The 13,589-nt window shown below is 39.9% G+C and overlaps 1 protein-coding gene across 1 annotated transcript in view; it reads left to right on the plus strand.

Moving 5' to 3' along the window:
* Window positions 1-12,261, plus strand: part of SGPP1 (sphingosine-1-phosphate phosphatase 1) — a gene marked incomplete at its 5' end in the record, with an annotated part of 16,410 nt that extends 4,149 nt beyond the window's left edge. The window contains 2 exons of the mRNA XM_010176820.1: window positions 9,243-9,332; window positions 11,710-12,261. Of these exons, the coding sequence (XP_010175122.1) occupies window positions 9,243-9,332; window positions 11,710-12,261 (642 nt within the window). The remainder of the gene's footprint in view (window positions 1-9,242; window positions 9,333-11,709) is intronic.
* Window positions 12,262-13,589: the final 1,328 nt, after the last annotated feature.

Here is a 13,589-nt window from a genome sequence, read left to right on the forward strand (position 1 = left end):
TGGCCTCTGTAACTGCATTAACCAGTCTTGTTTGAATGGGCTTATCTTCTGAAGCAATTCTGATCACTAAATATAACAACATTGTCCTCCCTATGTACTTGTCTGCCAATGTTTTATATGCAAATCCTATCATCAGTGATTGTCTTTCCACCCCACTGATGAGAACAGTGACCTTAATGAGCGCAGTAGAGCGCGTCTATGCTGTGATGATTTCTTTGACTGACACACATAAAATTATTTTTCAGTTTTCATTTACTTAGTGCTCTGCTGACTTTCCACAGTTGTGTAGGAATCATAGAATGGTTTGGGTTGGAAGGGACCTTAAAGCTCATCCAGTCCCAACCCCCCTGCCATCAGCAGGGACACCTTCCACTAGACCAGGTTGCTCAAAGCCTCATCCAACCTGGCCGAGAACACTTCCAGGGAGGGGGCATCCACAACTTCCCTGGGCAACCTGTTCCAGTGTCTGACCGTCCTCACAGTGAAGAACTTCTTCCTAATATCTAATCTAAACCTCCCCTCTTTCATCTTAAACCCATTTCCCCTTGTTTTGTCATTAACTGCCCTTATGAAAAGTCCTTCCCCAGCTTTCTTGTAGCCCCTTCAGGTACTGGAATGTGGTACCAGCTCAAACACCCTTCCAGAAATCTTCTCTGTGCACTGTTACTTGTATTAACCAAAGCTGATGAATCTAATCAAATGAGATGGGTTTGACAGGATTTGTATTGGGATTTTGGAGACATCTGCATTGTTATATGATTCTGAGCACTACCAAATGTTGCCTCTGGAATTGTCTGCCTGCTCTTTCATTTCAAAATCTGACTTCTCTCTGGGAATGGGGAGTCATTGGTAACTGGGGTTGGATGAATAGTCTTTTCATGATATTGCTATAGTGAGAATTTTGCAGAAAGCAGGCAAATCCTAGTTTTAAGTGTCTGTCCTTGTTGAAAAGCTTGCATGATCAGTAAGACTGATGTATTGATAAAACTAGAAGCTACGTACAGGAGGCCATCTCTGACATACCAAGTCTGTGTAAGAGCAAGTGCAGACTCCTTTCAGAAAGAGATGCCTCATCTCTCGGATAAGCCAAAATGGGTTTTGGCTGAAACACTAAAAAGCTGTGGAGAAACTCTGACAAAGAGATGTGTACTTGTCTAATTTATTTTCTTACATGTGTTTCTTAAAATAAACGATCAAAACAGAAGCTCTTCTGACATGAGAAGCACAGCTGATGGGCTGATCTGAAAACCCAGAGTTGTCCACACAATGAAGAGCTCTTGAGAAAGAGATGGGAGGGTCGGCACTGGCTTTGTTTTGTGTATTTCAGTTGTAAGGGTGTGGTTTTGGGGCCATATTAATAGATAGTTTGTAGATAGTTTGTACTGGAAGCTGGAAAAAGTTGTCTGGCCTGTTTAATTCAGGTGCTCTTAAAAGTCTGAAAAGAGCATAGCCAGTCCTTACAAATCCCACTGGGGAATCTCTGCTCGAGGTACTCAGCAGCCTGTCCTATTAAACTGTGTTGATTGACATTAAATATATTTTTCAGTTTTACATAAGCAAATCTTTAATTAATGCAAAGGATCTTGGGGGGAATATGTAAAAACAGCTGCTGTACAGATAGGTGCAGGGTTTTCATTGAAGAAAGGATTCAAAGGAAATAGTTCTCAAGCAATTTTTTTTCTTGGTGGGCTGTACAGATGTAAAGAGCTCCTCATACTTTCCAATAGGGTCTGTTGATTAAACCTGAGAAAACTTCAGTCTGCAGAAAAACTAGTTTTTAAGTGTTGGGGGCATAAACAGAGAAAGACACAGATGATTCTTGCTGGGTGTGTTCAGGGAGGGATTTTTTTTGTAATAACTGCAAGGAAAAGAAGTAACAGGCTCTAATTCCTATTGTAGCTCTTTAGTTTCTTTTCAGATGATGTGTAGCAGAAAATTAAACCTTTTAACTGCCTGCTGGGCTGGCACTGAAATTTTTATCTTGGAATTTAAAGTAGAAGTTCTTGTAATGACACGTAGTGCTCTCAAACTTCTCTGCTTTTTGATGTTAGGGTTGGTCAGTGGAAGAATAAAGGAAATAATTGATAAATATGGCTTCATCAGTGTTATTTACCACTTTTAAAAAGGCAATTCTTGGTCTGTTTATTTTTCCCTAAATGACTTGTAAGTGATCTTTCCTTTTTAACCATCCCCTTCTCACTTTTCTTCTGCTTCCTCCAGAAAATCATTTATGTGCTGTGCTTTTTGTACTCCTCTGGCTGACCAGTGTCTCAGTCATTCTTGTAAACGTTGGGTATAGCTTTTCATGTGACTATTGCCAATACCTAGCCCAGGTATCTTATTAAAAGCATGATGCTGCAAGTGCTGCTTGGATTGTCTCAAACTCAAGCTGAACTTCTGAGCTATCATATGACTATCATATTCCCACCTGGAATACTGCGTCCAGTTCTGGAGCCCCCAACATAAGACAGACGTGGACCAGTTAGAACAAGTCCAGAGAAGGGCCACCAGGATGATCCGAGGGCTGGAGCAGCTCTCCTATGAGGACAGGCTGAGAGAGTTGGGGCTGTTCAGCCTGGAGAAGAGAAGGCTCCGGGGAGATCTTATAGCGGCCTCCCAGTACCTGAAGGGGCTACAAGAAAGCTGGGGAGGGACTTTTCATAAGGGCAGTTAATGATAAAACAAGGGAAAATGGGTTTAAGCTGAAAGAGGGGAGGTTTAGATGAGATATTAGGAAGAAGTTCTTCACTGTGAGGGTGGTGAGACACTGTCCCAGGTTGCCCAGAGAAGCTGTGGCTGCTCCTGCCTGGAAGTGTTGAAGGCCAGGCTGGATGAGGCTTTGAGCAACCTGGTCTAGTGGAAGGTGTCCCTGCTGATGGCAGGGGGGTTGGAACTAGATGATCTTTGAGGTCCCTTCCAATCCAAACCATTCTATGATTCTATGACTGAAAAAAACAGACGTTGAGTAATGTTGTAGAACACTGAAAATACTAGAAAACTGGTTTGGAAGCCTTTGTGAATGCTGGAAACTTCTTCAGTGTAGAATGTGCTTTTAAAAATTAAAGAAATTAGCACCTAGAGTGTTTTTTTTTTTTTTTAAGAAAGTTCTGTTATGAAAGAGAGAATTTTCTGACCTAGGTCAAAGCTTTTAGGACGGATTGTTTCCTTATGAGCATTTCTAAACAATGGTTATGTTATTAAGACTCTTGGCAAAAAGTCAGGTTAACGGGAGGGAGGAGGAGGAGGACAGGCATTTGAGGGAAACGTTTTCTATGTGATCCAGTCAGAAGCTTGCAAGCCCTTTTCAGAGGATGTAATCAAATAAAATGGGAATTTCCCATTTAAAAACACAGGGTATAAAATTGCCAAAGACTTATAGGGAGTAATTTCACTGCTGTTTTCCAAATATGACCAATTTAATTCAGTTTCATTATTAAAACAAGATTCTGGATATGGGAACAAAATTGAGGCCTGAGAGAAGATGAGTAGTATATTCAATCAGCTTTATTCCTAGCTTTTTCTTTAACTTAATGTGTGAACTTAAGAAAACAATTATCCTTTTTTATCCCCTTTTTTGTTTTTTTTTAGTAACTTATCTGGTGATCTGTCCCTTAGTCCTGTATATTGGCTGGGACACTTCTCTTAATGGATGTGATGCCTAAAAAGAAACATATCTATTCAAAAACTTAAAAGCCAAAATGTCAACAAAGGTATCTTTTAAATCTATATGTTGCATTTGTCTCTATCTCCAGTCTCTGCCTAGTTGTCAGTTCCATGTGCCTCCACTTCATCTTCTAATACTGTATTTTTACTACATGCTTATGCATATTGTCAAACTTTTATTCTGCCTTGGGAAAAAATATCTGTGTGAGCTGGATAGCAGTGATCTGATATGGAATGTAGGGTACTTCTCTCAAGAAGAAAAATGCCAGGTTAACGTTGGGTTTTGAGTCAACATCTGATTTTTGGAGTTCAGATTGAGTGCTATGTGAGTGCCTTTATTTTTGTGTAAGGTTAAGATTTTCAAATCACAAGGTTTGGTTTTTTTTTAATGTAGAAAAAAGAAAGCAGTATGCAGTTCAGTAAATACTCCCCATACTCACAGTTGTTGAGGTGGCGTGGTAGCTATGGAGGCTTAATGAGTTTGTTGAGAATATACACAGGATGGTCTTAATTGAGGGCATGAAGGCAAGTGTTTGAGATGTTTGTGTCTAAAATGGGCTGTTCTTGAATATCTGAGTATATAAGTGACTGAGTATGCTCAAGAATTAAGATATATCAATTCTGTTAGCAGAAAAAGCAAGCTAAGAGTATGAAACCTGTTTTTTATGTCTACCTCTGCCAGCTGTGATCTGTGACAACCTTTCAGACCCTCATCTGAAAGGAGATATGATGCCAGTCTGCCTTCTGATGCCTAGATGAGTAAGGATAGCAGTGAACTGGGGAAGAGGGTAAAAGTGAGCTTGTGATCTTTTGTCCTCTGCAGGTCTGATTTGGTGTGCAAGGAACCATGGGACTAAAATTCCTGGAATTCATCACTCTTGCTTTAATATCTTTAATTTAAGTAGAGGCTGTCAGTATGTCTATATACAACCATGTAGGAAAAGATCTAAAGGTTTATAACTCGGAAGGTGGTTGATAACTGTTAATTTTAAAATTTGTGAAGTAGTATTTTCCAAAATAAAAGACCCCAGCAAACATAAATAAGTGCATATGGCTTTCTTCAGTGAGATTAGTTTATATTAAGTTTATATTAAACTTTTCACACTAATCTTTCATAAAATTTGCCTGTTTTAAGCAGAAAACATAGTAAGAGCTGAGGGTATTTTGGGTTTTTAAGATTTGTTTGTGAACGGAGGAGAAGCTTTGTGAAAAGTTTATTGTAAAGCAAGGCTGATAACAAATATTAAGAATCTTAAGGTGCCATACTAATAGAAGATTGGTATTTGGGGGGGGGGGGTTTATATGCCTGTGCAGTGGGAGGTTACAGATATACAGCCATGGTATGCCCAATGTATATATGCAAAGTGCAGTCATTTTCTAGATTAAACAACATTTAGGAAGTGCTTGCTGGTACCTCAGTATTGCATTCTTTTCAGACAATAATTTGGAAATAAATTTGTGGCATCAGTTTTTCTTTTTTATAAGGATCAAGGTGACGTCCCCTGTTGGTGTTGATTTGGCACGCTGCTGACCAGTCTTCTTGCTGAACTAAAAGGTGTGTGGGAGCACTGGTGTCCTTTACTCACCTTGTACACTTATCCCTACGTGTGAGGACAAAACACACGGTATCACCTCAAGGCAGACCTTAAGCAGGTGCTCCCAGTTCAGTGTTCTAGGAATTTTGGGACCCAGTGGCTGCTTTTAAAAGGTATGAGTGAAAAAGGGCCAGGGAGGAGGCAGTGTACTGTTCTTTATTTGTGTTGAAGTAGGGAGGTTCTGCTTGATTTCTGCTAGTGTCCAAGGAGGCCAGTGAACTCTGGAGCCCCAAAGGGTTCATGCAGCTTTATGATGCTCTGCAGGTGGGTACGAGGCTCGTGGGAAGAAAATCAGATCAGTTATGTGGGCAGTGCAGGGGGGTATGGCCATAACTTTGGGAGAAACTAGGGCAGAGGATGATTAAAACCTTCTTTAGATCAAATTTTATTTCTGTACTTTATGTATAAAGATGTCTTTATCTAAACTGAGGGTTGTTTTACTGACTGATAAGTAAGTTTCAAACATAAACCAACAGTTGTCTGAGTGTGCTGGTTAATGCAGTGTAAGCTTAGAGGAGAACACCCTGGGTGGGAACTAGTGACAAAAATCAACTCAACTACTGTATTGTGGAATATGATTCCAGAGGAAGTTAGAATAATTGTTTCATTCTTCTGCTTTTTTACAGCGGACTGAACACAGTACAGCAAGGTGTACGGTAGTGAAGAAGCTCTCTTGAGTGGACAGAAACTGTGTTTAGGACTTCTGTGGTTATTATTATTATTATTATTATTATCATCATCATGCATTAAAAGCACCATAAATCAGCATGGGCCTAATACTGCACGCACATTTGTGGACAGGTCATGCTAAAGCTATTTCAGTAAGAATAATTAGTCTAGGTTTAAGTTAAAAATTCTTTGTTACTTTAAGAATATATGAATCGGGGTTAAGTGTATAATTGGCTTTTTATTGGGGACACAATAGGGAAGTGTTTGAGCTCTTGGATACAGATGCTTTGCTACAGGGTAACTAAACTAGCCAGTGTTTCCAGGTGTTTTAATGGCTGTTTATGCTCAATAGCATTAAAAACAGAATTAGAGTGAGATATGACAGAGCCAAATTTTCCTTCAAAGTTTGAGTTTCTGTCAGTTTCCTTCTTTCCCAAACTCAGACACCCCTCCCTTGAGAGTTCCTCATTGAGAGCAAGCATTTCTTTTCATCTTCAGAATTTATCCTACTCTACCTGCTGTTTACAGTGACCTACCCAGGACCCTGAAAACAAGACTCCTTATGTACACTTTTTCCTTCATATTTCTTGTTCTTTGTTTTGCTGTTGAGCTGCTGTAACCTCCTCTTCTCCCCAATCCCAACTTCTTATCCTCAGTATCATTAGCTGCTATAGCCTGCTGAGCCTGGCACTTCCTGCTAGAGCTCCAGCTTCTGTTTCTATCAGGTATTTCAGAAACAGGCTTTATTAAAGAAAACCCCTACCCATGATTGGAGCCTGGAAACACGAGAGCTGTGTGCCAGGAAACAAGAATCAAACACCCATCAAGTGATGGGCAGAACTGTCTGGAACTTTTGACACATGTGAACACACGCAAGCTCATTCTACCACCAAGTAATTGTGATGCTGTTAAGGTTTCTGGTCAGGAGGTTTGCATTGCTTCTGGAGGTAGTAAATCTTCCCTTGCTCATCTCTGACAAACAAGAAGTCGCCTTCCCAAGCTTTCATCTTGCAGAGTGTGTTAAGAGGTGCTAGAAGCTCCTCTTTGCTTCAGAGGACCTAGGGTATGATATACCTGTCCCTGTATCCACAGCACTTCTGCCTTGGCAGTCCTCTGGGGGGGAGTGGAGCAGCACCAGGCAGGGAGGTTGTGTGCCTGGAGTGTCTTCCTGGTGCAGGCAGTGTTAGGTCTGCCCTGAGATCAGTGGGAATATTGTGTCCAGTTCTGGGCCCCACAGTTCAAGGAGGACAGGGAACTGCTGGAGAGAGTCCAGCACAGAGCCACCAAGATGATGAAGGGAGTGGAGCATCTCCCTTATGAGGAAAGGCTGAGGGAGCTGGGGCTCTTTAGCTTGGAAAAGAGGAGACTGAGGGGTGACCTCATTAATGTTTAGAAATATGTAAAGCGCTAATGTCATGAGGATGGAGCCAGGCTCTTCTCAGTGATGCCCAATGGTAGGACAAGGGGCAATGGGTGTGAGCTGGAACACAGGAGGTTCTGCTTAAACTTGAGAAGAAACTTCTTTCCAGTGAGGGTGACAGAGCACTGGGACAGGCTGCCCAGGGAGGGTGTGGAGTCTCCTTCTCTGGAGACATTCAAGACCCGCCTGGACACCTTCCTGTGTGATCTCATTTAGGTTCCTGCTCTGGCAGGGGGATTGGACTGGATGATCTTTTGAGCTCCCTTCCAATCTCCAACATTCTGTGATTCTGTGAATTATGGTAGAGGCATCCTGGGGATGGGTGATGGGGCTACACATGTACTGTGTTCTGGTGGTGCAGTGCAGGGTGCAAGGATTGCTGCTGTAATGATGTCAGCATCTGATCACTCTGCAGTCATGACTTGAATGTGACCGAGTTTCTGCTGTATTGCCCATTATTAGCATAATTCTGAAAGGCCGGAAACTGAATTTGTTCCTTCATCATTTTGATTAGAAATGAATCATTAAGTACATCATTTTGTTTAGGTACAATTTGTAGGTGAATGTAGGAGAAACAAAGACAAATGTTGCTACAGGAATTAGAGTTTAAATTGGATGTAACACAACTGAGCTGGGCATTTAGAATTGGTTTTGATGTGTAATCTGTTTCTTATGTGAAAAGTAAGCTTCCCAATTCTCTGTTAGCTTGAGAATTCTTTTAGGTTTGTCATGCTAATGTGCTCCTGGAGCTGAGAATTCTGAGTGCTGGAATAATGCAGAAGACTGATAATCTTTACTCAAACCTTTCCTTCAAAGACTGATTTAGAAGCTTTCCAATCTGTTAAGTGGCCTTCACAGAGGACATATGACTCTCCACTAAGATTGAAGATACTTTCTCTAATTTCTTGGATATTCTACCCTGCAGGTTACCCATGGAAGGAGCAAGGGAAAGGGCAAGAAAACTGCCTGTAATTCTTAATTTTTATTCTGAGATTCAAGTCCATCTAGACTGCCTGTTGATATGAAAATCATTGCTTTCATGTAGGAAGTGAAGCCATCCTGGAAACATGCCATTTGTCTTGTGACTGCTTCTTTTGTAGAACTAATGCTTATTTTTAATACTGAAAAAAGGCAGCTACATCCTGTCTTGTACAACATTTTGCAATATGATAGTGGGGAAAGTATTTCTTACTGTGCTGTAAGATGTGAATTAACATACTTTTATCCAAAACCTAAAAAGTTAAAATACTAAGTTTCTACACATGGTGATATGTGCTTATTAAAGCAAAGTATTTTGTTTGTTCCTGGAATCAGTCCTTATTCATAAAAAATCTTTTACCAGAAGATGGAAATGATTGGAAATAATTATTTGATGGGGTTTTTTAATAAACGTGCATTGTCAGAGGAAATTCATATGGGTTTGTAGAAAACAAAACAGATTACTATTCTAGGAGTTTGATACTGATGGTCAGAGATTGAGTTAAAGATTGAAGAAACTAGAACAGCGTGTAAGGAATTGAATTTATTTATAAATTATTACAAGTTCTTCCTTTTCAGGAGAAAGGTGAATCCACTAGATTTGGCCTGGGTAATTGTTAACAGTACTGGTGTGTCATGTAGCTGCTTCACCCAGGGTGAGACTGTGCCACAGTTTGGAACACAAGGCTTGTCTCTGCCTGTATTGCCAATTTAGGGTATTGTAACGTGGCAAGACTGACTGCTACAAAGCTCTATTAACTTCCTACTGCTTTGTCTGAAAAGATATGACCAATGTCCTGAAATTCATGTAACCCGAGTGCCATAAGTTGCATTAATTGGAATTAATTATAGAATTCTTAGTGATTTATTTTTTTTTTCCAAATTCTAATACAATGTCTCCCTTTTTTTCCTACCAGTATCCCCTTATGTTTGGACTGATCCTTGCATTCTGCTGGTGTTCTTTGGTTTGCTGTAGTCGAATTTATATGGGAATGCATTCAATTTTGGTAAGATTAATTTTTGTTTTAACGTAGTTTTGATTTTTAAACTTCCATCACAGTTAAATTTTTACAGTGCAATAATTGTATATAGTTTGGGGTTTTCTAAAGAATCAGATAACAAAATTGTCAACTTTCATAAACACACTTATTTATTAAAAAGTATTAAAAAATCAAATTGAAACACAAATGCATTCAGTGTGAAAATGGGAAGACAAGAACACTACAAAGTAGTAATCAGAATGTAATAATCTCCTAATAAGAATGCCTAAAAAGGTTTTTGAGGATCACTTGCTAGAAGGAGAAAAACTACCAGAGAGAAACCAGTAAGCCTGGTAGTGAGTAGTAAAGCTGGTAGATGAACACAGTGTGAAAGGAGCATGTGACAATAAGGCAGCTCAGAAAAACTGAATGATATTTGCATTAGTGATTAGGAGGCTTCCCAAGTCAGAACCACTTGTGTGGAGGAGGATGGGATGAACTGATATTTCAGCTGATGATGTCAGCTGACAGGTAATGTCTTAGAACAAAGTCATGCAACAAAGAGCAATGCCTCACACAGACCAGGTTATTCTCCAGCTTCATATCTGAATCCTCTATAGTGCTGGAGTGCTATAATTAACCATGTGTTACCTGTAATGTAAATCAACCCTGGTACCTAAGTTTGGGGGAGGGTGGGGAGAGGGTGGCAAATATGGCAGAAAAGCTGTTGTAATTGATTCTGAAATAAGCAAGTCTGACTTTCCTATCAGTCAATTGTATTAGAGCTTTTATCAAGCATTCAATTAGTGGAAATGAATAAAATGATTCATTGAAGATGGAGCAATACAGATACTGCTGATGGAAGTCCCACCTCCCAGCTCATATGGAAAGGTTGATAAGGGTGTGGATGAAAGTGATCTAGTTTCTAGCGCTTGGATTTCTAAAAAGCTTTCAGCATATTCCTTCTTAACAACTAAAGGTGACAGAAGCTGCAGATAATTCTGTGCAACCGAGAGATTAATTAACAGTAACTGAAGTTTAATGCTAAATTAAAAAATAGAGTAACCTTTTAATTAAAACATTTTTAAAACAATAATAAAACTTAAAATCAAGTATGAAGCAACAGAAGTTATTTCTTCTTCTCCTTTAATACTTGCAAGCAGTTCTCCATTCTTGCAGTATTGTTAATTCTGAAGCTAGAGTGGAAAGTCTGAGCTGTTCTAATGCTGAGCAGTGGTCCTCGACTGCCTCACCAGCTGATGCTGCCACTGTACCTGTGTGTTGGCACCCAGGCACTTCGATCCAGTGTTGGGCTGTTTTGGCAAACTAAGCTGGCAGAACTTATTTATCTGGCCTAGCTTTGTGCTGACTGTAGGATGAAATACCCAGCCCTGCACAAGGACCACTGTTGCCAGCAGATAGGTAGATCTACAACTTTGATCATGGATCATTTGATCATAGCTTCATTCATGATCATTTATCATCTGATCATGTTGCAGATGACCTGTTAATAGGTGATCAAATGAAGTTCCTTACCTTATCTTTAACATAGTGGAGGAAATCATAGAATCATAGAAAGGTTTGGATTTTTGGATTGGAAGGGACCTTAAAGCTCATCCAGTTCCAACCCCCCTGCCATCAGCAGGGACACCTTCCACTAGACCAGGTTGCTCAAAGCCTCATCCAGCCTGGCCTTAAACACTTCCAGGGAGGGGGCATCCACAATTTCCTTGGGCAACCTGTTCCAGTGTCTGACCACCCTCACAGTGAAGAACTTCTTCCTAATATCTAATCTAAACCTCCCCTCTTTCAGTTTAAACCCATTTCCCCTTGTTTTGTCATCAGTTGTCCTTATGAAAAGGGAGCTGGGTCTCTTTAGCTTGGAGAAGAGGAGACTGAGGGGAGACCTCATTAATGTTTATAAATATGTTAAGAGCGAATGTCATGAGGATGGAGCCAGGCTCTTCTCAGTGATGCCCAATGGTAGGACAAGGGGCAATGGGTGTGAGCTGGAACACAGGAGGTTCTGCTTAAACTTGAGAAGAAACTTCTTTACAGTGAGGGTGACAGAGCCCTGGGACAGGCTGCCCAGGGAGGTTGTGGAGTCTCCTTCTCTGGAGACATTCAAGACCCGCTTGGACGCCTTCCTGTGTGATCTCATTTAGGTTCCTGCTCCGGCAGAGGGATTGGACTGGATGATCTTTCGAGGTCCCTTCCAATCCCCAACATTCTGTGATTCTATCATAAAAAAGGCTTAACCTTATACAGTAAATGAGAGAAGATGGGAACCCACAAGTCACTTTTAGCAACAGAGCAACTGGGCTTGTCTCCATGCTAGTGCAGCTGAAATTATTTTCTGAAATAGTTACTACACTGAAACCATGTCTCTCTCTCTCTTCCACAGGATGTCATTGCTGGATTTCTGTATGCTATTCTCATCTTAGTGGTCTTCCATCCAGTTGTGGACCTGATTGATAACTTCAACTTAACTTACAAATATGCACCCTTAATTATCATCAGTCTCCACTTAGCCTTGGGCATCTTCTCTTTTACTCTCGACACCTGGAGCACATCGAGAGGAGACACAGCTCAGATACTGGGCTGTGGTGCTGGAGTAGCCTGTGGCTCTCACATTAACTACATAATGGATGTAAAGCTAGATCCTCCACCTGATACCTTACCTTTATCTCTTTCCTCTCTCACTGTGACTGTGTTTGGAAAAGCCATATTACGGTTGTTGATCGGAGTCATAGTTCTGTTATTAACCAAAATAGCGATGAAAAAAGCCACTATTCCACTGGCATGTAAGATATTTTGCATCCCGCGTGACGATGTCCGGAAAGCGAGGCAGCGCATGGAAGTTGAGCTTCCCTATCGCTATATTACGTATGGAATGGTTGGGTTCTCACTCATGTTTATTGTTCCTTGCCTCTTCCATTTTATTGGTCTTTCTTGATGCAATTTTATCACTTTAAATAGGGAGAACAGAGCTAGTTGCTTTTTGAAGAGGTGCACTAGTTTGCTAAGGGAAGGCCAGTGAGCTTGGGTCTTCACTTGACCAGCAATACCTAACGGGTAAAGCATTTAAAGAGCTTTGCACATCTTTGGGTATGGTGTGGGGCCAGAAGTCACATACCAGTCCTGTGAGGAGTGCCAAACTCTGTAAATGCTCTGTCTAGAGTTATTGCTGTCACAAAGTCTGTGTGTGTGAATGTATCCGGAATGTCTGTCATACTGTACCTCTACACATTGACATTTTAACAGGTATGTCAGCTAATTGCAAAGCTCCATTCATTACCTGTTTGCCATTTCATAGTAATTTATTCAAGTTGTTGGACCATAGACTGCTAAACTTGCTTTCCTCTCTTCTTTCCTATTCCTACTCAAGATGTTTCAGCTAATAGACGTTTCTAATGGACCAAACTTGCAATGAGGTTGAATTTTTCTAAAAAAAAAAATAAAATTAAAAAAATAAAAAAATGAACAGAAACCTTTTTCTTTATCCCCCTCTACAGAGTAAAATGTCTGGATTGGCATTGGTAGATATCACTAAAGTATATATGATTCAGGTACTATATCTTATGGTTTAATAACTGTGCCTTTCTGTTGCTAAATTAAGAAATGCCATATATACTGTGATGTAAAAATGCCTAGTTTTATTTAAAATCCTACATAATTAGGCAGATATTTTTACGTGTTAGATTGTCCACGTTGATGGCATGGTTCAAGTTAACTGGAATATTCAGTTTAGCATGATCAAAATTGCATAAGTGTAATGACCCAGGAGTCGTGTCCTTGAGCTCAAGGTGTTGTAAATGGACAGTAATCCCTTTTGTAAGTATTTTTAATGTGTATTGTAAGTTACTCGAAGAGGATATATTTTTCTGGAGATTGTTTATACAGTGGACAAATATTCAGAATTAATTATCTAAACATTTAAACAATAAAAACACCCCATTATGCAAAGAAATGGGCCTCACTTTTATTCAAAACTAATTTAGAAGGACCATTGTTTTTAGATATTTGCTTAGAAAATATAATCTTTATTCTAGAAAAAAATATATGTATTTTTATGCATTAACATACTATGTTTAAAGGTGATAATCACTTTTAACCAATTTAGATAGCTATAAGACAATAGAATGATCAAATTAAATTTTTAATCATTCTGCTAGGCAGATCGTGAGCAGTCAAGACAGTATGGTCAATGCAGAAATGGTTTGTGCTTATCTAATTTTTACTGAATTAGTGTGCACTTCTCAGTATGGTCCTTTCATGGTCCTT

This window comes from Antrostomus carolinensis, unplaced genomic scaffold (genome assembly GCF_000700745.2).
Source record: "Antrostomus carolinensis isolate BGI_N321 unplaced genomic scaffold, ASM70074v2 scaffold15650, whole genome shotgun sequence".
Lineage (NCBI taxonomy): Eukaryota > Metazoa > Chordata > Aves > Caprimulgiformes > Caprimulgidae > Antrostomus > Antrostomus carolinensis.